The sequence below is a fragment of the Aotus nancymaae genome, unplaced genomic scaffold, assembly GCF_030222135.1.
Source record: "Aotus nancymaae isolate 86718 unplaced genomic scaffold, 86718_ANA_hifiasm-v0.15.2.pri h1tg000006l, whole genome shotgun sequence".
NCBI classification, from domain to species: domain Eukaryota; kingdom Metazoa; phylum Chordata; class Mammalia; order Primates; family Aotidae; genus Aotus; species Aotus nancymaae.
Genome location: NW_026988417.1, coordinates 7,280,199 through 7,305,563, shown reverse-complemented (window position 1 = coordinate 7,305,563; position 25,365 = coordinate 7,280,199). Strand labels below are relative to the sequence as shown.

General features: G+C 51.2%; 2 protein-coding genes across 3 annotated transcripts in view; both read right to left on the bottom strand.

Annotated features, from left to right (window-relative positions):
* The window catches only part of JAKMIP1 (janus kinase and microtubule interacting protein 1), a 180,240-nt gene that overhangs the window by 27,633 nt on the left and 127,242 nt on the right, over positions 1–25,365 (bottom strand). For both annotated transcript variants that reach the window (XM_064365620.1, XM_064365617.1), the window contains 8 exons: positions 17,289–17,417; positions 14,775–14,903; positions 12,912–12,995; positions 9,879–9,941; positions 6,753–6,851; positions 3,049–3,150; positions 2,285–2,338; positions 1,346–1,411 (listed from right to left, as the gene is read on the bottom strand). In XM_064365620.1, the coding sequence (XP_064221690.1) occupies positions 1,346–1,411; positions 2,285–2,338; positions 3,049–3,150; positions 6,753–6,851; positions 9,879–9,941; positions 12,912–12,995; positions 14,775–14,903; positions 17,289–17,417 (726 nt within the window). The remainder of the gene's footprint in view (positions 1–1,345; positions 1,412–2,284; positions 2,339–3,048; positions 3,151–6,752; positions 6,852–9,878; positions 9,942–12,911; positions 12,996–14,774; positions 14,904–17,288; positions 17,418–25,365) is intronic.
* LOC135270248 (uncharacterized) lies at positions 17,386–22,910 on the bottom strand. The gene is made up of 2 exons (XM_064365624.1): positions 22,005–22,910; positions 17,386–17,417 (listed from the first exon to the last, which is right to left on the bottom strand). Exons 1-2 carry the CDS (start codon positions 22,108–22,110, stop codon positions 17,386–17,388), a joined length of 138 nt encoding a protein of 45 aa, XP_064221694.1. The 5' UTR covers positions 22,111–22,910.

Below are 25,365 nucleotides of genomic sequence, written 5' to 3'. Positions count from 1 at the left end.
TCACCTGAGGACACAAGCTCAGCCAGTGATGATAGGAATGGGAGAAAGCTGAGTTCCAATCCTCTGCCACCGCCTACCAGTGTGACCTTGGACAAGGTTTGGCCATAAGTCTGTTACCAACATTTAATATCCTTTACTTGATTGAGAGGTTGAACAGATGCCCTGGAAAAAAAACTATTTACATTTTAATTCATTCCAGAGATTCTGGAATGAATCCTAACTAAGATCATGAAGACCTCATCACCACAAAAATAGCATTTAAAAGTTGAACTCATGTGCTTTGAAAGGAAAAGGTCTTTAGCCACAAAGAGCTGTGTATTTCTAACACATCCTAAACCAATGTAAAAGGCAAACAAATCAGGAATGTATTTTGTAACAAACAGGTCAAAAAGTTCACATCTTTAATATGAAAGCACGCAGCGAAGTCAGTAGGAAAGACAGTGACAATGAATAGATATTTGTCAAATGTATGAATGGATGGATGGGTGAACAAACCCAATGGAAACTCCTCAAAAGAAATGTAGTTACAATTCACAAGGAAGGAGAAGAAAATAGATAATACATGTCAAAAAAACTCAGTATCACTGGCACTCAAATAAAAATGAAAACAATGACATGATTGAGTTTTTACCATCAAATCCGAAAAGTTCTTTTCAGTGGTAACGTGCCATGTCAAGCATAAATGAACAACGTGTAAGGTTGCAGGTAGAGGGGTACCTGGTGCCACTTTTCTGGACACTGTTTTGACAATGCCAAAGCCCTCCAAGGCATTCTTACCACTTGGTCCGATGATTCTGCTTCAAGACTCTAGCTTATGGACTTATCTTAAGATGTAGATAGAAATTTATGTGTAAAACATGCAGTTTACCACTGCATGATTGTAGAAAGAAGAAAAGTGGAAACACATCCGATATCTAACAGCTAAGAGAGGCTTCAGTAACTAATGGGATAACTGTGTGATGGAGTGATGCATAGCCATTTAAACATGTCTGTGAACCACGTTAAATGGCACAGAGGATGTTTCTAAAGCCTGATTGAAAACTGGATGCCAGGTATCATTTTGACTAAGTTTAAAAACTGGATGCAAGGAAGCAGCTGGAAGGAAATATACAAATGTGAGAGACCATTTCCTCCACTAGGTTTTGATCCTCCTGCACCTCTGGGTTTTCTACAGTGAGCACGTGTGACTTCCTACAGAAAACGGAAAGGCATGCATGTGCACATGCAGACGCAGACTGACTAGAACGCATGCTCCCACGCAAAGCAAGACGCCAATGTACAGTTTCTTGTATGGTGCTGGGAAGCCGGGACAAGGTGTGAGCACAGAAATGCCGCTGGCCTCTACCTTTTCACACAGGGCAAGCACAGTTCCAGCTTGGATTATTGCAACCTGTTCTTCATTTCTCAAATTCTAAAACACAAAAATGGGCAAGGGCATTTGACACTGGATCCCAAATCCATGTGCAGACAGTCAGCACCAAGCAAGTCTTTTTGTTTTTTTTTGAGACGGAGTCTCTCTCTGTCACCTGGGTTGGAGTGCAGTGGCGCGATCTCAGCTCACTGCAACCTCTGCCTCCCAGGTTCAAGTGATTCTCCTGCCTTGGCCTCCCAAGTAGCTAGGATTACAGTAGCTGGGATGCACACCACCACGCCCAGATAGTTTTATTATTATTATTATTATTTTTAGTAGAGATGGGGTTTCACCATGTTGGCCAGGTTGGTCTCGAACTCCTGACCTCAGGTGATCCACCTGCCTCGGCCTCCCAAAGTGCTGGGATTACAGGCGTGCACCACCATGCCCGGCCAACACCAAGCAACTTTCTTAGCTCCTCTCTGGGCTGCACCTGAGGGTCGGCTCCTCTTGCTAATGGGGCCAGCGCATCAGGCAGACAGCTACTGTCCCTCTGGTTGGGGACATTTCATGGAGTTGCACTAAGCTTTTGTGAAACATGGCTGCGTTCAAGCTCATCTTTCAGGAGGGCAAAAAGATCACTTTCTGATTTCAGCAATCTCAAGTGATACCACCTGCATTCTGGGCAGGGGTTCTCAGGCCTTTCCATCCCCTCCTCACTCACAGGCCAGGAGAACCTAAGTTCGAAACCCCACTTCTGACGAATACCAGCCCACCACCCACACAGGAACACGGCCATACAAAAGCCTTACATTGTACTTCTTAGATCTCTTTCATCAGAGAGAAATTAAAAACAAAACAGAACAACAGTCACACAGAATACACCCAGATCAAAACAAGAACAGAAACCAGAAACCGATCGCTCATAGTTACCCCATTATCGCCAAGGATATCTAATTTCTTCATAAGTTCAGAAACATTCACATCCTGGAAGAGATTTCCAACGTTCATTTTTGTGTGAGCTACAGAGACCAACCATACCAATTTCTAGGGCCACGGCCTTTCCTCTCGACAAGACACCGCGCTCTTTCTTTTCTTTTCTGGCCAAGTTTTGCGCCCAGCCGTTCCTCTGGGGAGTGAGGGAGAGAAGGCATAACTGCTGCTCATTGGCTGAGTGTTACCCCAGCACAAACACTGCTCTCTAGGAAGGCCATGGAATCGGGTGAGTCAGGACGCTGTCCCCGGGGCAGAGCAGGGCTCCAGGACATGGCAAACCCTGGGCCCTTCTAGCACCCACAGCCACCGTCTACAAAGCATGACTGCATGCCAGGCACAGTGCCAGGCCCTTGGCGCCCGTTCATGCTCTAACTTCATCATCATCCTAGCTTCATGGTGTGAGTATTGTCATTTGGATTGCATAGCGAAGAGGCTAAGGCTCAGAAAATTTACAGGCCAGAGCAGTGGTGGAGTGGGGTCCGTGCTCAGGGCTCCAGGCCAAGCCTCTGCTGTTTTAAAGACATGGGTCAAAATACAGTCACATTTGGTGACCCTTCAATAAATGAATAAACTGTGACTTTCAATACAAGGGGCATCTCACGAAAATCAGTTCTATCCCAGCACTCCCCATTTCCGACTAAGCCGGGCACTGAGCCAGCCCTTGGCCAGCATTTAGCAGAGGCACCCCCCAGGCACGCTACCTTAACTCCTTCCTGGTGACAGAACAGCTGGAGAGCGCTGCTGTTGTTCTCGGGGAAGGTGGTGATTTGGAGGTTAAATGCTGGCGACCTCCTCTCTCTCTCCTGGGGAAAAGATTCGGTTTAAAAACAGAATGTGACTGGGTTATTTACCACTTGCCATTTTCCCACGTTACTCAGCAAACACCAAGGGATTCCAGTGGGCACAGATGTTACTAAAAAGCGCAAGTGCGGACGAGAAGCAGCCACGTCCGTGAACTACGACGTTTTCACACCTTCCCACGCAGCCGTTCTCCTTTGGAAATGTGGTTACTTCTTACCTAGTCATCTAGGGAGAAATGGTTAACAAGGTACCATGGCTTTATCTGTTGTGAGATCAAAACCCATGAAGTCACAGAATTACAAAATAAACACAATTGCACTGAATTTGACTATAGCAAAAGCCGCCAAGTGCATTTGTTCCTCTGTGCCAGGCACATCACTGTCCCGTTTAATCCACACACAACCCCAGGAGGCAGGCTCATTGCTTTCATTCTGTAGACAAAGAGGCGGTGGCTCAGGGAGGCTGAGGCTGAGGTCCCACACTAGCAGGGCAGGGCCAGGACCCAAAGGTCCTGTCTTTCTTTCTTTTTTTTTTTTTTTTTTGTTTGTTATTAAAATGGAGTCTTGCTCTTGTCACCCAGGTTGTAGTGCAGTGGCATGATCTTGGCTCACTGCAACCTTCACCTCCTGGATTCAAGTGATTCTCCTGCCTCAGCCTCCCAAGTACCTGGGATTACAGGCATGTGCCACCACGCCCGGCTAATTTTGTATTTTTTTTTAGTAGAGACGGGGTTTCATCATGTTGGCCAGGCTAGTCTCGAACTCCAGACCTCAGGTGATCTGCCTGCCTTGGCCTCTCAAGTACCTGGGATTACAGGCATGTGCCACCACGCCCGGCTAATTTTGTATTTTTTTAGTAGAGACGGGGTTTCATCATGTTGGCCAGGCTGGTCTCGAACTCCAGACCTCAGGTGATCTGCCTGCCTTGGCCTCCCAAAGTGCTGGGATTACAGGCGTGAGCCACCTCGTCCAGCCACAAAGGCTGACTGTTCTCTCCGGTACAATCTGCCAATGCCGTTCACGTATTTTTTTTAACCACACGAACACAGCCAGTGATCGTTCTGTCTCTCCCTTAGACTTACAACAAAGCTCAATTGCTAAGAGAGGAAGGAGAGCAAGCCTTTTCCCAGAAGAGGTGTTTCTTAATCATCCATAAGTGACGAGCTTTTAAAAGGGTCGGAAAAACCTACTTACTCACAGGGCTAAAGCACAGTGGCAGAACAGGACCTGGTTTCAGATGTGTACCCTGCACAGAACAGACTTTAAACCTTTAGATTTGTCACAGTGGGGCAACAGAGAAGACCTTTTCAAATGACACCTTTAAATCAAACTGCTTTGGTTTGATCAAAGTTATGGTAAGGTAAAAATAACACACTTTGGGTCATTCCAGCAGAATCTAGCTATGGAACCAATGGGCTTCTTAAATAATTCATCTAAGAGGTGTAGCCAAGAGAGGCGCGAATCCAGACGGCAGGGCTTAAGAAGATGCTCCGGGTGAGGCTGAAGGAAAGAGGGAGGGTGGGCCACCAATTCAGTTAATTTCCATGAAGCCCTAACCTGGCTAACTTAGGTTTGAAACAGTCTAGTGAGAAACCTTACTTCCCTTATTAGCCAAGAAGAACAAAATTCACAACGGTTCCATTCCACAGATGTCTTTCTACCAGCAAATTTAAATTGCCTCTCCGTAGAAAAAGTGACCCCAAAAGCTCATAGTTTATATGAACAAAAGTCATTTTGTAGGCCGGGAATGGGAGCTTATGCCTATAATCCTAGCACTCTGGGAGTCTGAGGGGGTGGATCCCTTGAGGTCAGGAGTTTGAGACCAACCTGGCCAACATGGCGAAAACTGCGTCTACTAAAAATACAAAAATTAGATGGGTGAGGTGGTGTGTGCCTATGGTCCCAGCTACATGGGAAGGCTGAGGCAGGAGAGTCGCTCAAAACAGGAGGCAGAGGTTGCAGTGAGACAACACTGAGTCAGTGCCTTCCAGCCTGGGTGACAGAGCGAGACCCTGTCTCAAAAAATAAAGATAAAAATAAAGGCAGGGCGCAATGGCTCACGCCTGTAATCTCAGCACTTTGGGAGGCTAAGGCAGGTGGATCACAAGGTCAGGAGAGGGAGACCATCCTGGCCAACATGGTGAAACCCCGTTTCTACTAAAAATACAAAAATTAGCTGGGTGTGGTGGCACGTGCCTATAAACCCAGCTACTCAGGAGGCTGAGGCACGAGAATCACTTGAACTCAGGAGGCGGAGGTTGCAGTGAGCTGAGATCATGCCACTGCACTCTAGTAAACTGGGTAGTGCTTATAGAATTCTTATGAGAAAGACTCATAACAAAGTTTTGTGAGAGGTTCTGTAACAGAGGCAGGAGTATTAATTAACTCACATAACTTCCAATTCTGTGGCACAAATAAAATGCTCATGTCATGCTGAGCCAAGAGCTGAGTCACGCTTGGCATGAGAAATACTCAGGCCACATTGCCCTGCCCACACGACAAGGTACACAGGGTCAGTTCTAATGCAGACAGAATCGTAACTCAAGCCGGGAGGAGAAAACAAAATCGGGGAAGCCACAAACACTGTGAAGGTGCTCACTTTGAGGGTTTCACGCATGCAAAGGTTTCAGCTGAGAGACAGCAGAGCCGCGCCACCGCAGGTGCGTAGAGAAACTCATCACAAACGTAAGTGATGTTTAAAATGCCAATGACTTTTCAACAGAAACAAAAAAAGGATTATGAAGTACCATGAGAGCAAGGCAATACAGTAACACACCCGAGGTAAGATTTCAGTTGGAGGCAATAAGACCATCAATATTCTTTCACTGAATCTCACTCGGTGCACTGGGGCAGTTCCTGAAGGAACAGGATTTCTACACGTGAACAGCAACTGATCTCCCTCCAGCAGTTTTGAGTTGCAGTTTGAGTTGCAAACAGTAATTTCTTTAGTCCAATATTGCTGCAATGCCTGGGTCTGTGTTTACTGGATAAAAGAGTTTGAACAACGTGACTAGTTTTCTTAAACGCCTGTGCAAATACATCCTTCTGCCCTGTCTCCACTTACCTTGTGTGTACCTTGGCAAATAGAAAATGGGCCCAAAGTGGCATTAAACGCATTCTAGAGTCAATTGCTGGCTCAGGTCAGACTCTGCTATTTCAAAAGGTGAGATTTACTGCATGCAAGATCACTTAAAAAGGTGTGTTATTCATTGCAACAGTGCTTCCGTCTGGGTGTGCAGAATGCGTACCCGGTGACTACGCATGCAGGAAAGAAGTAGTTATGGAAATGAAACACAAATAAAAAAGGCAAAATATTGCAAAAACAAATTATTTTATTAAGTGCAAAACAAGCCATAGGCAATAAATATATTAGCTCTGGTACAGGTCCATAGACTTGGGTGAGCACTCTCTCCAGAACACATTAAGGCAGTGAAATTATTCTGAACATACAGATTTAAAAAAAAAGAAAGAAAGAAAGAAAGAAACTGTAACATGTCCCCTTTACACATGCTTGAAAACATCTGGGAGCTTTACATGAATTTCAGTTTGGGTTCAAAGAGAATGTCTGCTCCGTTTGAGAGTTTACAACAGATAGAGTCTCTTACTTCGAGTTCTAGCACTCTGAATTCTAACAGCTCGTTCTGATCCTTGGCATCTTGCATTTCATTCTTCAGCTGGTTCTCTTCCATTTCCAGTCTGTAAATCTAGAGCAAAGATACCTGCAGATTAACAGGATGGGCGGGAGCACTGGGGTCCCCGATCACAGGCCATCTGGCTGAGTGGCTGGAGGGAAACAGAGGACCGGCCACCGGGGCAAGGGGCAGGAGAGGGCAGGATTTGCAGCAAGCAAGTGGATGAGGCAGGGGCTGCAGGTCCTTTTTGCTGATGCGGCTGGGAATGAAGGAGACAGAAGCTGGGCCAGGTTCACCCCTGCACCTCTGAGCCTGCTCCAGTGGAGTAGGGGTTACTTAAATATTTGCTGAATATATGAATGATGGTGAAACTGAGGCAGGGAGCTATTAAGTCCCTCCCTTGCAGCTAAACACCAGGAAGCAAGAGTGCCACGCCCAAAGCCTGTCTGGGTCTTTCCAACTCAAGTCCCACCAGATTCAGCCTACCCAGACAGAGGCCCAGCCAACTACAGCAGGGAGGCACCCCCTGCTTCCCCACAGAGCTGGCAGAAGAAGCCAAAAAGGTGGCAGTTCCCTGAGAGCACAGATCAGTGTGGGAAGCAATACTGCCTACATCCCAGACCAGCTGGGAGATGCTGGGTCACTTAGCCAACTACTCCATCCTCAGCTTCTGTCCAAGAAAGGAAACAGCAGCACCCCTTGCCTGGCAGCAGCAAGAAGTCATTAAAATAACGTATGTACAGGAGGGCTTTGCGTAAAGCGTCATAGCATCATTACAGGAGGCTAAGGGGGCCCTCTGCCAGGTGATCCCACCCCCAGGGGACCTTTAGAAATGGGGTGAGGGCCGGGCATGGTGGCTCATGCCTGTAATCCCAGCACTTTGGGAGACTGAGGAGGGAGGATCACGAGGTCAAGAGATCGAGACCATCCTTGCCAACACGGTGAAACCCTGTCTCTACTAAAAATACAAAAATTAGCTGGGCGTGGTGGGGCATGCCTGTAGTCCCAGCTACTCAGGAGGCTGAGGATAGAGAATGGCTTGAACCCGGGAGGCGGAGGTTGCAGTGAGCCAAGATTGTGCCATTGCACTCCAGCCTGGCAACAGAGCAAGACTGTCAAAAAAAAAGAAAAGAAAAAAAAGAAATGAGGTGAGGGTGTGAGGATTTTCCATGGCTCCCAGAATTTAGTGAACAAGATCAAAGATGCTAAAATTCTCCCAAGGCCTGGGGCCTGCTCGCACTACACCAACCACCCCTGTCCTAAATGCCCTTGAAAAATGCAGGGAGGGAAACAGGGCCACCTGCTTGTGGCAGAGAGGGGGCTGGGTTGAGGTCCCCAGAAGGGCCAGGCCAGGTTCATCCAGTCCTGGTGCTCCAGGGTGCTTAAAGCTAAGGCCTAATCTAGGGTCTGGCTCCACTTACTTGCAACCTCCAGATATGGCAAACCTAAAGACAGAGTAGATGTGAGGCCGTCCGGGACAGGGAGGCGGGGCAGAGAGAGAGAGGCGGGGCAGAGAGAGAGGCGGGGCAGAGAGAGAGAGGCGGGGCAGAGAGAGAGGCGGGGCAGAGAAAGAGAGGCGGGGCAGAGAGAGAGGCGGGGCAGAGAGAGAGGCGGGGCAGAGAGAGAGGCGGGGCAGAGAGAGAGGCGGGGCAGAGAGAGAGGCGGGGCAGAGAGAGAGGCGGGGCAGAGAGAGAGAGGCGGGGCAGAGAGAGAGGCGGGGCAGAGAGAGAGAGGCGGGGCAGAGAGAGAGAGGCGGGGCAGAGAGAGAGGCGGGGCAGAGAGGCGGGGCAGAGGGGGCCTGCACAGGGGCAGGAGGGGTGTTTATCTGGCTGAAAATGTTCTGAAACTGCATTGTGGTGATGGTTACACAATGCAGTGAATTTACAAAAAGAATAACTGGATTGTACACTGTTGAGAAACATTAAGTCTACCTTGCCCCCGGGGCTCCCTTGTGGAGAATACCTTGTAGTTTGCAATTAGTGGTAAGCGGGTAACAGCTGCCTACTTGGACTATTTTTGCGTTATGAGTAAATACAGAGCACCTGTTTATTAATAATAATCACCCGTTAAGAGAGAATAAACAGGTGGCTCAAAATCTGCTTGGGGTCCTCAGCCTGGAATGCTGTCAGCCCAAGGCTCTCAGCTCGATAGGCTGCTGTACCCCGGAAAGACCCACCGTGTTGTTCTATCTGGGTGTCTGCCTCTCATTTCCTTCAGCGCTGCCTGGGTGGGGGTCTCTCAGCCGAGCTGGTACTTGGTAGTACACCAATTAGGAAAAAATAAAAGCTATGGTTTTAATCCCAGAGCATTAGAGCTACTCCCCAAGCAGACTCCCTAAGAGAGCTCTGGAAAGTTCCACAACCAGAGAGGGAAGAACAGAGGCCCAGCTCCCATTATGAGTCAGCTGCACTGGGCTAAGATGGCCTGAGGATCTGCCCACGGACCTGCCTCAGGTGCCCACCACACTGGTGGGTGAAGGGCTCTGGACCCTAAAGCCACAGCAGAGGTGGCCTGGAGTCCAAGGTCAGGAGGACAGACCAGCCCAACAATAGGCCAGCCTTCTCCATTTCTGCAGGTGTCCCAGAGGACGGGGCCAGCCCTCTCCATTTCTGCAGGTGTCCCCAGAGGACAGGGCAGCCCTTCTCACTTCTGCAGGTGTCCCCAGAGGTAGGGCCAGCCCTCACCATTTCTGCAGGTGTCCCCAGAGGTTGGGGCCAGCCTTCCCCATTTCTGCAGGTGTCCCCAGAAGACGGGGCAGCCCTTCCCATTTCTGCAGGTGTCCCCAGAGGACGAGACAGCCCTCCCCATTTCTGCAGGTGTCCCGAGAGGTTGGGGCAGCCCTTCCCATCTCTGCAGGGTGGCCTGGGAAGACAGGCCAGCCCTCTCCATTTCTGTGGAGCACCCCAGCAGGATGAACTAAACCAGCTCTGCAGGCCTGGTCCCAGAGGACAGAACCATGAATGGGGCTTTGACACAGGCCCTAGGGTCCTGGTCACTGCAGTGCCCAAATGGTGCTGGGCATGACCCGTGTGGTCTGAGCTGGCCTGTAGGGTCCTGGGTGCCCTGGGGCTCTGTGCTTCCCTGAAGCGGGTCACGCACCTTTTCCAGCAAGTCTTGGTTTGTTCTGATGAGCAGCTGCTTCTCTTCGACCCACTTGGAATCCTAAGGAAAAGCACTAAATGCGGTCACATTCACGGAGGAAAACAGATGGTCACGTAACAAACTCAGTGAGAAAGGTCACTTCCTATGAAACGGACTATGGAAAGTCACAGAAAACGACAGCCGTGATGGGCCCTCATTGTCCCTGTCAACCTCTAAACCCCAAAAAGAGAAATGGCTGCTTTGTGGGGCACCCCTTCTCCACTTCATTCCCAAAAGCACGACTTCATTCTGTAAGTCTAATCCACAGAACAGAGCTCCAGGGTTTCTGGTCCACACTGGCAGACCCTCCATGCATCCGGAAGGCTGACCTCATAGCCCACGGACTGGCCAGAACCACACTGAATCGCTTTTGTTCCTGGTCAAATCCTCTTGCATAAGTCCTGTGAGCACATGGCACCAGGTCCATCTTGTTGCTGTGGCACCCTGAGCCTGGCATAGTGCCTGGCACACGGGGATAGGGGGACTCGGTGAGTCCCGGAATGGGCAAATGAAGGAATGAGTGAAGGCATGGGATGCCCTCTCCAATTCTCTCCTCCCTTCTCTGCTGGGCAGCCACAGAGCTGGGGCTGGGCCAAGGCCCCTCCCAAGGACCAGGCCCAGCCGGGCTCCGCGAGTCTGGGTGTTCCAGAATGCTGAGAAGCGGAGGCCTGGCCTAGGGTCTGGTTCGCAGTACACGGAATATGCAGAAGAGGCCCTGGTTGCCTCCAGGCTTCTGTCTCCCTGGCACCTGTCACTTGCGTCGTCCCAGTGCTGACCTCTGCGTGGGCCTCGCCAGGCTGCGAGCACCTGTGAGGAGTGGCTGTGCTCCCCCAACCTTTTGTCTGTGGTGGGCTGTGGCTGAAACAGCTGCAACACTCCCTCCCTCTCTGTGTGCACCCCCTTTGCAATGTGACTCTGTGGCTCCTCCCAGCAGCTGATGGGGTCCATTTTTCCAACCTTGAAGCTGGGCTGGGCCGTGCCATGCTCTGGTTACTGGGACATTAGCAGAGGTGACCTGAGCAGAGGCTTGGACCCTGCTTGGACCTTGGGCTTGCCCATTTTCCCTGCCCCCAAACCATAGGGAAAGAAGCCAGGTAGGCTTCCCTGAGGCAGCAGCACCTGGCCAGCAGCTGGCAGGTTGTGCCCAGCCTGAGCCCAGCCCAAACCGCTGATCCACAGAACTGCGTGTAAATAAAATCCCTGCTGTTTTAAATTATTAAGTGTTGGGGTGGTTTGTTACTCAACAATAGCAAATGGATCCAGCATCCCAGGTACCAGCACTGGGCCTGGCATGGGCGAGGGCTCTGGGAAGTGCTTGCCGGATGAACGGCCACAGGCTCTGCCCCAGACTGGCCCCATCCTCCAGCAGGCACAGAGGACAAGCAGGCCACACAGAGAGGACCTAGCCCCCTAGGGGAGGCTAAGTTAGTCATAGACTGTGATCAGGCAAGTTACAGATATGTGGGCTCAGCCTGGAAGAGGGAAACTGAGGCTAGCAGCCTCAGAAAAAAAAAGCCTTATCATCTCACACCTGGATCTCTGCCCTGTCTCCTCCTGGGCCCTCCTCTGTCCTCCTGCCTAATGTGTTAGGTAATATTGTTAGCCCCATTTTAAAGATGAGGAAACTGAGGCACAAAGAGATTCTGTAAGTTGCCCAAGTTTATGCAACAAGGAGGTGGCAGAGCTACCCTCTGACCCAGGTGTCCAGCTCCAGATGTGAGCTCCGCACCACGATCCCACCGCATGGAGGATGCAGACCACAGTTTACAGAAGCCATTCCCAAGGGCTGGGCACTCACATTCCCCACGAAGTCCCTTGATAAAGGCTGCCATGGTGACCTGCTCTGTGCCAGGCATGCATGCTGGTCGCTGGCCGTCCACCTCCATGGGAACCTCAGTCTCAACCCGGAGCCCTGCCCTTTCCAGCTTTGCAGCACTGCTCTTCCGGAGCTGCTTCTGTTAAGCCACCTGGAACCTCTCACACACCCCTCGCTTCACGCCTGCCTACTTCCACTGCGTCCCACCAGGCCTAAGACCTGTGACAGACCTTGCCTGGCCTCCTCAGGCCCCACAAATGCCCCCTGCAGGCAGGGGCGGGGACCACCAGATGCTCCGTCTGCCCACACCCTCCTTGGGTTAGTGGCACGACTGACGATTTCGCTGAGGCAGCAAACAGCCGAGCAGAGCAAGAGTTCCAGATGCGGCAGCTACAAGATGGCAATGCCTGCTGCCCTGCACCCCTGAGAGGCCCCAGGGAGAAACAGGAGTGTGAACAGAATACAGGGAGACGCTCTGGTTATGTCACCACAGCTGCGCTTCTGACACGGAGTAGGCCGACCCGTACTGACCTTCAGAGGCCACCCCTGAGAGGCCAGATTTCCACCCAGAGCCCTCTCTGGCATCTCCCTGACTCCAGGGGACAGACCTAGGCCCAGGTGTTGCTTTTCTGCTGCGTCTTCCTGTCGACCAGGCCTTGCCTAATCAAATGCAGTGGATGGGTAGGGACAGGTGACTCTAACCTGAGCAGCACAGGGCCAGGCTGTTCTATAGGCACAATCACGGCAGGGAGCCCGGCCACCACGAAGCCTGAGGCGGGGCCCCTGCACTAACCCAGGGCCAGTCACGGGTGCTGGTTCCTTTCACAGTTAAAATCTTGATAGGCAATGACAGCTCTTCTTCAGGTTCAAGTCAAAACCAGTTCTGATCACACCTTTGCTTTTGGAATGACATCCTATCTTTTTGTGCATTTGGCAAACAAACAAAGAAAAAGCCAAGTTAGAATCCATACCTTGTTTTGATTTTTTAACTCGGCACATGGGCACATTAGGAAGCACACGCTTGCCTGGGTCCTGCTAGTGTTTTTTCCCTCTAGTGTCTCTGGAGCTCCTGATCCAGCCCCACAGAACATCCCCCTTGGCACGTGGGCAAGCCCCAGGGACAGCACCAAGGGGAAGAAAGGCAAAGATCCACAGCACAGATCATTCCTGCTCACCTGTCCCTTCTCAACCAGTAACTTCTCCAAATCTTCGATTTTGGCCTGACACCTCAGCAGGTCAGCTTGCAGTTGCTCCCGAGTCTGGAAGGGAAAAGACCAGCCGTGAGCAGGTCGCCCCCAATGGGTGACAGAGAAGCGGAAAGCATCATGCCCCAATGCAAGCAATGCCCAGGGGCCTTACAGGCAAACCTTAGGAGTAGGTTCATTTTTAGGAGCACATATTCAACCTTGGCCTACCTAGAAGCATGGCTCAGCTTCAAACACAAAATCATTAAGAACGGAACAGTCTGGAGAGTTTGACAGTTCCAACTTGCTTGATTTTACAGACAAGGAAAATGAGGCCTGGAGAAAGGACTGTTTTTCAAGGGGGTGAGTGAGCCAGAAGCCAGTCACACTGGAGGCCCAGGCCCAGCTCTCCAACCAGGTTCAATCCTCACTGAACCTGAGGCTCACTCAGCCATCATCAGACTTCAATACGCTTGCACACTTGCTGGGCCGCTTACCATCTACAGCAGGGCCTGAAAAGCAAAATACTTCAAGCACCAAGCTAGTCATACAAATACAGGAAGCCAACTGGGTGTGGGGTAACAGGGAGTGGTGGGGACTGGCAAGCCAGAGGCGCATGTCCCATCTCAGGGAGACGCTGCCACCCAGCAGCAGCCACATGTAATGGGAGGCCTGCTGCTGCCAGATGTTCTGACCTTTCAAGAGAGGTCAGGAGCCTGGATTTCTCTATGGAGTCTCTTGACTTTTAAATGTTGACAAGTCGATGAAACTTAAAAGGCAAAACAAAAATGATTCAGCCCATACAAAGCCTCCCAGTTTCCCTCCTCTAACCTAGATAATAAAGACCAGACCTTTTACAGAGGGACAAGAGGCTTCCCTCCCTGCTGGCCTCACTCCCCCTTCCTCCCGCCCACAACCCCCACAGGGCCACTGCTGTCCCTGGGACAAGCTCCACCTGGGCGTGGCCTCTCCTCTCGGCCTTTGCCATCAGATTTGCCAAACAATCCCCCATTCTCACCCATCAACTTTAAGATCACCAAAATCCATCCCTTTGTGGAATTCCCAAACAGGGCTCTGAAAAAGAGCACAGGACCCGGAGTCTGAGAAACCTGGCCTCGACTCCCAGCTCTGTTGGGTACCATCTGGGCGTCTGGGGGCAAGTTGCTCAGTTCTGAGCCTGTTTCCTCATTCAGAAGATGGGGTTAATTCCTTCTGCCTCAGGGGACCAGTGTGGGAGTGACATAGTGGAGGGGATGCAGGGAAGCACCCGTGTGTGCTGTCTGGGAGTCCCCTGCACTCCCAGGAGGAAGGGAGAGCAGGCCTCAGTCTATGTGACTCCCGAAGTTGGGAGAAGGGCCAGTGGGTGGAAGTTTCCAGAAGGCAAAGCTCAACCCAGCCTGAGAAATGAATGGCATGGCCTGGACTGAGGTGGCCACAGGGCCCAGAGTGCCCTGTGGGCTGGGGAGCACCCCGAGAGTTCCTGCAAGTGTTCTGCAGGGATATCCCGGAGGGCAGGGGGCTCTCAGCTGTGGAGGGAGAGGAGCCTGAAGCCTGCAAGGCCGGCCACAGCTGTGATTTCATCACTTAGCCTGAAATTCTGAACGCATGCTCTCCTCCATGCAGACAGCACAGGTGATGTGTAGAGCCACTTCCTCTAACAGCTCGATGTTCCAGAGCTCCTGCCATCACCCCGAGGATGCAGAGAGGGATCTGGAACGCCACCACAGCGAAGACCTTGCTGCAGGTTCCCCGCCAGCTCTCAGAATAATCTCCTCTGAGTGTCCAAGCCAGGAAAGGACCTGCATGACCTGGTCTTAGGCTGCTCCCTCGAGCCCTGAGGCTGGCTGCACTCACCCGGGCCTCCCTCTCTGCATCCAGCGTGCCCCCCACCTGCTCCTGGAGCAGAGCATAGGCGCGTTGCAGGGCCTGGTACTCCCGGGTCAGCTGGCAGAAGCGCAGGTCAGCCTCTTCTCGGGCTGTGGTCTTCACATAATGGAGAAAAAATAACCGAGGGCATAATTACAATAATAAATGATTTATGACTGATTTTAATTATAAACATAAATAATCACCTGCTGTGGCTTTGAGTGCCAGGGTCAACTCAGACAACATCAAACCGCCACGTCTCACAGCGCTGCCAGCAAGTGCTTAGGGAGCCTCACATTACCGGGAAGCAACTAGGGCACTGGAGGGAAGGGCTGCCAGGAGGAGGCAGCTCCTCAGCCATCAGCGCTCCTCCAAGGAGCTCCCACTCCCAGAATCACTTGAGTTATGTTGGGGAGCAGGTGGGAGAGAAAGGGCGGGTACCACGCAACTCCAGAAGCAAAGGTCTCTGTTGTAAAGGGTGCTCCCTCCCACCCAGCACCTCCTATTCTGGGAATTTATCCTAAAGAGATGGCCAGGTGCAGTGGCTCACACCTGTAATCCCAGCACTTTGGGAGGTTGAGGCAGGTGGATCACCTGGGGTCAGGAGTTTGAGACCAGCTTGACCAACATGGTGAAACCTCATCTCTACTAAAAATCAAAAAATTAGCTGGGCATTGTGGTGGACACCTGTAATCCCAGCTATTCAGGAGGCTGAGGCAGGGGAATTCCTGAGCCTGGGAGGCAGAGGGTGCAGTGAGCCAAGATTATGCTACTGCACTCCCACCTGAGTGACAGAGCTAGACTCTGTCTCCAAAACAAAAAGAGAGAGAGATGGCCACATGGCCACATAAGTGTACAAAGATGCAAATAAGAAGGAGCTCCAAGCATGGTTCACAGGTGTGGAAAGTGACAGCATAAACCCTCATCACGGGAAAGCCCCGCGTGGCCACGAGAGAGGCTGAGGCAATCCATGTCTGGTGCTGAAAGATGCCTATTACGTATCACTGGCTGGAAACAAGCAAACTGAAAAGCAACCGTCCTGTTTTAAGTTAAACATAAAAAACCCATGGCTGAGAACAAGGCCCGAAAGCCTGAGTAGCCCAGTCCAGGCCCCTGTGCAGGACACGCTGATTGACTGTGGTGTGTCTCCAGCACCGGCCAGGCCCCTCCCTCCAGCCAGCACTTGGGCTGAGGCTGGTGGGCTGACGGGGAGGATGGTGTGTCTCTCCCAGCATGAGAACGGATGTCAAGGGGATGACCTGAAGAGGTGACACGTGTCCACTAGAGCTTTGGCACAAGATGGAAGAGCACAGAGAGGGCCATCTTGGGGTTGGATGTGCCAGTGCCCACAGCAGGTGCCATATTTTCCTGTGGCAAATAGACCCATGGGAGGGAACCAGCCTAGAAGTCATTCCAGAAGGGACTCCACAGAAAAGGCCACCAGGAGGGGGAAAGGACAATGAGCAGGGGTGTGTGTGAGGCCTATCATTCAGATTCCTGGGACGTGGGGGCACCAGGAGCAGCAATGCCCAGTCCCTCACCAGGAAGCCGTGGAGTGCAGCACAGCATGGAGAATTCCTGGAGACCCAGAGAGGTGCACCCTGAGGGGCAGCACAATCCAGCTGCCCCGGCATATCCGCATCTCCTTCCCATTCTGGCCCTTCTCTGGGCTCAGAAGAAGCCACCAGGGGCTTGCAATGGAGAGAGGCAGAAGAGTGAGGTAGGGGAACGGCAGCCAAGCCTGGCGCGGCCCGGTGAGGAGCAAGGGGAAAGTCTGCATTAAATGAAGTCTGGAGTTTAGGAAATTAATCAAATGTGACTATTCCTGTCACTGGAAGGCATAGAGGCCCACAGGTCTGCCTGAGATGTACTCTGCACTCCTGAAAGAATTCACCCAGGGAGGGTAAGTGAGAACAAAGCCAGGCTTTGCCACCTCGAGAATCCAGCTGGCTCAAGAACCTGGCTATGCACTCAGATGGGCACAGATGGTCAGGACAGGGTTAGGCGGTGACCTTGGGGTGATGGGACTTCAGGGGTCCGTCATCTTCTTCTTTATATTTTTTTGGATTACTTCCTTGATCTTAGTCAAGAAAGGGATGACGCTGTGTCTGCCAGGTGGTGTGTGATGTGTGCACACATGCGTGGGGACCAGGGAGAGACCATCACGTGGCAGTTTTAGTTGCAAACAGTGAGGAAACGCAAGGCAACATTTATCAATGACTCAGCTTGAACCTGGCAGTCACAGGTTGCCTTGGTGGAGAAATCAGTGCTGGGGAAAGAAAGGGTCCCCACGTGCTGCCCTCCCATTGCCATTCATGGAGCCCACGGCCGTGGGGGCTGCCTTCCCTTCATGCCATCAGCTTTGATAACGCACTGGTAGGAACGGGTCCTCTGGGGTTCAAAACTATAGGCAAGGGAGCGGGACTTGCAACCACCAAAGGCAGGAGGTGCCGCCAGAGAGCATCTGGGGTGAGGCCCTGCCCCCTCTGTGGGTTTGCTTACATCGTCCAAGTCTTCTTCAGGCGTGGCTGGGGTCCTGTCCGTCCTGTCTGTGTTGTAGGATGTTTCGGACAACGTTTCTGAGTCCACAGACTCCTCATCAAATCCAAAAAATGTCTCCACAACATGCTTCTGTAAAATGCAATTGGTATGATGTTAGCAATGACTGAGGATTCCCAGAGTCCACCAGCCCCTGGTTGTGGGCATGCCAGTGCTGGGGGGTGACGATTGGCATTTGGGTCACTGGAGCATCCCAAGATGCGACTGGTGGGCTTCGTAGCTGATTGGGTGGGAGAAAGGGTGGTGGCAGGTGGCTGATGGCCCTAGGGTTTACAGTCCGAGCGAGCTAGTGTGACCCTGGCCCAGGTTCTCCAGCTGTAGACCTGAGCAAACCACCCGGCCCCTGGAGCACCGGCCTCCTTCTCTGGCAAATGGAGTGAGAAGCCACCTCACCTGTGAGCAAAAAAGGGGCCATGCATGCCCTGTGCCCAGAAAGCAGCCCAGCACGCTGTCACGTCCCATGAGCAGTGCACTGGCTGTATCGAGGAGAAGGGGGACAGGGCCCAGGGAGATGTCCAGTTCCAAGGAGAAGAACTGGATGAATATGGACAGCAGAGGGGCAACAGCTTGAAGGAGTGGAGAGCCAATCCACAGTTCCAGCGCTCTGACTAGCATGGCAAATGCATGGCCCAAATCTCGGCCAGACCTACACTAAGAGGCAATCTCTGCTTAACTTCTTATTATAGAAAACTGGGAACATCCACAGAATGAGAAGGAATAGTGTAATCAACCTTCAGGCGCCTATCACTCAGATCCAGAGGCAAATTGTAAGCCTCTATGTGCCAGCTTCTGAGTTGCCCCGCCGGCACTTCTCCCACTTCAAATATCATAGGCTATGAGGCTTCATTCATCTGCCTATCCATTCATTCACTCAGCAAACACTGGCTAAGCTCCTTCTATGGGACAGACATGGGGCAGGCCTGGGGAATACAACAGGATCAAAACCAGGCCAAGTCCCTGCCCCAAGGAGCTCGCATCCCCTGGGGGCTGCAGACATCGACCTACAATCACCAGATCAGTGTCCCTTATTTTAGGGTTTTTTTTGTCCCCTAACAGCCCTGACAAGGATTTTATTTGTTTTTACAATCAATGAACGCTTTTCAGACCACGAAGAAGGAATCAAAGCTAAATTCCAGAGCCCAGCCCCAGGCTCTGCTGGCTTATCCAGAACCCAGCTTCACCCAGAGCTCCCCCGTCTCACAGAGAAAAGCCAGGCACTCCCCACATACTAAGGGCCCCTCCCAGCCTGTGTGTTTTACCCAAATGTCTGTAAATGTGAGAAAAATGTGACAGACACCAAAGTTAATAATGCAATTAGGAAATAATTCAGACATGAGACAGGGAAGAAGATGCAGGGACATCCTTATCACCTTACACAGTCTCTGAAGGGGCTTCAAGGGAGGCACCCACCACCACACGTCACCCAGAACATTCTTGCATTTGGCACCTGTCTTTCCGTGCACTGCATCCACCCCACATTCCTCCTTGCTTTTTAATATGCGTGGGGCGTGAACTCCCCACTGAACTCCAGGCTCACTCGTCAGCTGCGTCCTCCATGACATCGTGGAATCCTAGTGGGCAGTGACTTACCCGCAGCACCGGGCCTCCTGCCATCTAACAGGAGTCCAACAGCAGCAGCTCATGCTTCAGTTGCTCAGGCCCCAATCCTAGGAGAGTCCTCCTCTCTGTTCTCCACCTCTCATGCCTGCCCTCTCTGCGAGAAACCCTGTTGGCTTCACCTTCAACTCAAAATCCAGCCCTCTCCCCGACTCTCTCCACTGACACCTTCAGTCGGTCCCAGTCACCAACATCTCTCTCTGGAATTATTACAACCACTAACATCCATGCTTGCTACAAGTGTCTGTGGGGCCTGCAGGATCTACCTCCCATCCCGCCCTGGCATCATGCCTCCCTTCTCCTCCTCTCTTCTCCTCCTCCATGCCAGGCTCCTGCACCCCCCACACACCTGCCACAGGGCCTTTGCACTCCAAGAGGCTCTTCTCCAGAATCCACATGGCTCCTTCCCTAGATTCCTTCAGATCTCTGCACAAATGCAACCATACGAGAGAAGGCTTCCTGGCCACCATGCCCAGGTCCCTCCCGCCCCATCCCCACCCCAGCCTCTCGGGCCTCCTTCTTTATTCCTTTCCATAGCATGTCTCCCACCTGACATAAGATCCAGGAAGCTATTGTGTTTACCAACAGTCTTCACCCCACTCCCTGGAATGGAAGCTCCATGAGGACAGGGGGTTGGTCCTTTTGTTCCCTGCTATATCCCAGTGTTAATGAACTCAAAGCCACACTAGTTTGTCTCTCACAAACAGAATTTGTTTTGCACATAATACCCTTTCCATTCATTCACGCAGCTGGCATCAGTTGGGCACCATGTGGTTACATGTCCCAGTTGAGTCTCACTGGCAGGTATGTGAGGACTATGGGCACCATCGATTTCAATGTCATTTCTCTCCTCACAGAGGCTGGAGACAATCATCTACTCAAATCTCCCCTCCAGATGAGACTCTCACCTGACTTCAGGTATCATGGAATCTTCCAATGAGCTCTAGAGAGCAGTGGTAGTGACATCCCAAGGTGACAACGGCACCCACAGGAGTAACGCATCTGCAGTACTCAAGCTCCTCTCCACAACACAGGTCACCCCCCTGAGCTCCAGGTTCCACATTTTTCTGAGCAGCCGCTGAGCTGACCTTATTTCCTGCAAACACTGCTAATTGCAAGGCCTCTGGGGACGGGTCTGTTTGTTGCTGCAGCCCAGGAAGCATCATCAAGTCACACACTTTCCAAATGTTTAGGACACACTGCTGGGCTGTGACCATCCACGTCAGCATCAGGTACCTTCCTCGGGCCAAGAACTCAATGTTCAATTACCTAGGATGATTCACTTGTTAAGGCTCCACAGGAAGCTAGTTAAGGACTCAACTATCAAGCCCAAAGATAGGGCATTAACTACCGAGGCTGCTGCCTGTGTTTAAAGCAGAGCAGCCTGACTCCAGACCCAATGGAGCCCCTGAAATTATCATATCATATGGCCCCAGAGGCCAAGACTACACAGAACTATGCTGCTTGAAGGGAAAGAAGCTGCTCTTAGGGCAGAAATCAAACACAAAAAGGCAGTCCAATCTGAATCCTATAGCAATGGAGAGGAATCCATGGCCAGACGCCGCACACGCAGGTTCCATAGCAGCAAGGAGCTGCCTGGGACCCAGCCACTCAGGTCTTTATGCTGTCGCCCAGGAGGGAGTGCAGTGGCACAATCTCAGCTCACTGCAACTTCCATCTCCCAAATTCAGATGGTTCTTTTGCCTCAGCCTCCCTAGCAACTAGGATTACAGGTGCATGCCACCACACCTACCACACCTGGCTAATTTTTGTATAGTTTTTTTTTTTTAGTAGAGATGAGGTTTCACCATGTTGGCCAGGCTGGTCTCGAACTCCTGACCTCAAGTGATCCATCCACCTCAGCCTCCCAAAGGGCTGGATTACAGGCATGAGCCACTGCTCCCGGCCATAACCTTTTTATAACATTTTATAGCACTAGGTTAGTTTGTTTTCTTTAAAGAAGAGATTTCTTGAGTGATTCTGTTATGCAGGAAGCCTACATATACTCAATATCTAGATATATTTGTACTTTTATTAATAAAAATAGAAAAGATTTGTGAATGTTACAGGTGGAAACACAGCGGCTGTCTTCCTTGAAGGCAATGCACCTGGTTTTGCTGCATATTTTCCAAATATGCAGGAAATATTTCACCACCTGCTTCTCAAGGGGTGAGGGGAAAACCACCCAGAAACCATTGTTTCCTCTCATGCATGGCACATAGTGGGCTTTAAAAAAAATGGCAAGCATGAAAAAAACTGTCCAGTTGTTTTAAGAGTCTCTGAGTTTTTCCTCACAAGAGATACTTTAGGAGCAAAAACGTCCACCAATTGCTCATTCTGAGCCCATCTACTGAATAAAAAGGCTAATTCCTCTAGCCTTCCACATTCCTTGAACCAAAGCCTCTCCTTGTTGATTTGTTTTTACAAATGAATCCAGGTTCAGATTAAGATTCCGTTTGGGACGGACACAGTGGCTCATGCCTGTAATCCCAGCACTTTAAGAGCCTGAGGCAGAAGGATCGCTTGAGCCCAGGAGTTAAAGATCAGCCTGGGCCACATAGTGAGAAGTCATCTCTACAAAAAGTTGTTTAAAAAGTTAGCCGAGTATGGTGGCTGATGCCTGTAGTCCCAGCTACTTGGGAGGCTGAAGTGGAAAGATTACTTGAGCCTGGGAAGTTAGGGCTGCAGTGAGGTATGATTGTGCTACTGCACTCCACCCTGGATGACAGACCAAAATCCTGTCTCAAAAAAAAAAAAAAAAGTCAATTGTGGCAAAATGAATGAAGAGTAAACATGTCTCCTCCATTTACACTTTGACTGTACAGAGGTGGTCTTCCTTAGCAGGTCAAATGATACAGAGGGAAAAAGAGGAGGTACCCCTCAAAACAAGTAGCCCCTCAACTGGATCCAGTCTGTCTCTGCTGCCTGTCTTCTCGTCTTCCTGTCATTTTCAACAGAACTGCCTGGCACAGGCAGGAGCATCGGTCACAGCCAGGGACTGCCACAGAACCTCAAAAAACAAAACCCGAACCAGCCACCTACCTTCATGCTTATAGGTCATCTCCTGGCAGCCAGAGAAGTACAGGCACACCAGGGCGCAGAGACACAGGAAGAAAGAGAAGTACAGCACGAAGAGGACATATTCCATGGCGGCACGACGCTGCAGACACGCCAGCCCTGCACGTGGGCTTAGGCGAAAGCCGCGTCTTCGGCATCCATTTTCAGAGCTTCCTCCAGTCCTGGGAAAAAGCACCAATTCTCTCCCCACGCACTCCCCTTTCCTCTCACACACCCACCCTAGTGTCTCCACGGCTTCCTGGGGATTCGTCTGCAGCAGAGTCCCGAGAACAGGAGTGTGCTGGAAGACACACCTTCACTAAAAGGATGCCAGTTCCAGGGCAGAGCCCAGACGCTGGCCACGCCAACTGTGTGCTGAAGGGAGAGGTTTCCAGGGGCAGGCTGGGGTGCATTCGTCACAGAGGACAGCTTCTGAGCCAGTTTATTATCTAGGGACCTTCCTCCCAGAGCCCATCCTCCCTGAGCTGAGAGCCTGTTGTCAACAGCATTGCACAGGCCCTGGGTCCCCGGACAGTCACAAAACCCTGGGGCAGCACTAGCAATGGCAACGCAGGGAGAGATTCTCCCTCAAGACCCAAACCCAGGAGGTGCCTCTGTCCTCATGTGTCTGGGAAATTTCTCTGCTGATCCCGGACCACCTCATATGCACCCTAGACTTGCCAAATTCATCAGTTTATCTACCATCATTGTGTCAGCATCTGTTTCACCATTTTTATAGGTCAAAACAAACCACTACCTAATGGAAAAACTAATTTTTTGAACTAGATTGAAGTCTTCAAAGGTTCCCCTGCCCAGAAGGGGTGTCTCTGAGAGTCTTCCATTTCTTGGAGAAGCATCACCAGACATAACATCAAAAGCAAAAACCCTCATGATGGAGAAAAAAACAGACAGACTTTACCATAAAAAAGTAAAACATCTGTACTTTGACAGATACTGAAGCAATATTAAAGGGCAATGGGCAATTCATGAAAGAAGGAATGTACATAGCAAAGTTCATGTATGTTTCAACTTCAACAATACATGATGCTCTATTCTTTTGAAAGTATCCATCAGATGAACTGTGTGACTCTATGTGCCACTCAATTTAGTGCCAGCTACCCTTTAAGCCATGTTTCCTAACGAAGCACCACCCAGCCAGGCAATGCAGACCTTTGACATCTGGGCCTGACCCCAGGCAGTACAGACCTGAGACACCCAGGCCTGGCCCCTGACAGTGCAGACCTGAGACAGTGGGCCTGGAGGGGCAGGGCTGCAATCTGGAGCCTTTGCCTCAAGCCCCCTCCCCACGGGGCCTGAAGTCACCTCCTGAAAGCAGGCAGGAGGCCAGGTGCCTACAGACCCAGCCTCTGCAGCAGCTCCTCCCTGAAGACCCAGACTCACCACCCTGCTCACTCCTGGAGCTGGGGTTTCCTGCTCTGTATGAACAAATTGCCGAGAATCACCATAGGTAATGGCACCTGTCTGTTCCCAAGTCTGCAAATGGGAGCCGGATGTCCCCATGGTGTTTGCTACGCTGCACTAGATACCCGAGGCGGCCTCTGTGGCCACATCAGGCTCCCGAGCTCTGCTCCACTGTGCCAGCTTCGGTTCCTCCGGCAGTGCCTCCAGGACCAGCACAGCTGGTGTGTGTGCTTATCTGCTGAGCTGCCTGGGTCCAGGACACAGCCCCTGCCTCTTCATAATTGTCCCAGTGTCCTATCCTCAGGACCCACATCTTCCCCAAGTCCTTTACCAAAGGGCCTCCAGCAGGCGGGACAAGAGCAGTGCTCGGAGGGGCCTCCCGTGCTTCTAGCATGGAGCCTGCTGTGACAGGAAAATAAAAACTCCGAACCCCAGTTCACTTCACCTAAAGGAAAACGTAAGCTGAAACCTGAGTCATGCAAGAAGCTGCCTTCCCTTTTGTTCACAAGCAGAGAGCTGCAGAGAAAAGGTTAAGCGTCTCCACAGGAGCTACTCCATGTTCACCTTCTCTTATGTAAAGCGCTGATGTAAATGAGCACAAGACAATTAAATAAATTGGACGATTCCCCTGCTGTTCCTTTTCTCTCAACATGTATGAATTCAGTCATGTGACCACACCCTCCTGCTTTCCCCTCCAGCCCGCTTTTCCCCTTTAAATACTGAAGCCCTCAAAATCATCTTTGGAGAAAGGCTCAGATCCGTCTCCAGGGTGCATTCTTAAACGAAGCAAAATAAGCTTCTAAATTGATTGAGACCTGCCTCAGAGACTTTTTGGTTTCCATCAGCCACTCACCTGGCGGGGCTGGCACGAAGTTCTGCTACCAGTGCCCTTTCTACCTCTGATCAGAGATGCCCCTCCCAGCAAAGGACCCACAGCTGCGTGTCAACCAAGGGCAGCCCTGTAGACAGACGTGAAGTGGCCACTGGTCTCATGCAGTCACTACTGTTAGCCTCCCGAGTGCGGGGCACTGTGCCAGCAGCTGTGAGCAGCTGGATCCCAGGGCACCAGCCAGCCCTCGTGAGCTCACAGACTGGTGACAGCCATGGGGAAGGCAGCCTAGGAATAAGGGCAACTGCAAACAACCACGAAGGAAATAATGGGTAGTCTGGCAAAACTTGCAAATGAAAAATGCATGCACCTGATGAAAAAATGTTTGACTTTCGGAAGCCAAGGCAGGCAGGTCACTTGAGGTCAGGAGTTTGAGACTAACCTGGCCAATATGGTGAAACCCTGTCTCTACTAAAATTATAAAAAAAATTTAGCCAGGCCTGGCGGTACCTGCCTGTAATCCCAGCTACTCAGGAGACTGAGGCATAAGAATTGTTTGAACCCGGGAGAGGTTGGTTGTAAGTGAGCCGAGATCGATTGTGCCACTGCACTCCAGCCTGGGCGACAGAGAGAGACTCTGTCTAAAAAAAAAATGCTTGGGCGTTCCAGGCAGGCAAAGGCACTTACTGTATAACCAGCTGCTGGCGCCCATCCTTCCCTCCACCAGTCAGCAGGCTTGGCCTCAGGGATGCACGGCTAGGGGTCAAGTTTAGATAGGTCCTACGTGCTTAGATAGGTCCCATCAGAATGGATGCAAGTCACTGGCAGAAATGGCCTGCCAGACCTCAGGCATCCTCCAATCCCTGACAACAGCAGACCCAAGGTCACTCGGGGAGGAGGGGACATGGCACTGATGCACTGACCCAAGAAAGGGCCTCTCCTTCTGATGGAGCTTTGATGGTTCCCACTGTAGCTCCCCAGACCTCCCTTAAAGGATGATTACTGCAAAGGGCATTGAGGTCCCTCGGAATCTGCATTTAACAGGTTCTCCAAAGGAAAGTTATTGAGCTATAAGATAAAGGAAGAAGGAGACAC

Coding starts and splice junctions, on each gene's coding strand:
- LOC135270248 (XM_064365624.1), bottom strand. CDS start 22,110: ATGGAATATGTCCTCTTCGTGCTGTACTTCTCTTTCTTCCTGTGTCTC. Junction 17,418..22,004: donor GATGACCTATAAGCATGAAG/GTAGGTGGCTGG, acceptor TGCATTTTACAG/AAGCATGTTGTGGAGACATT.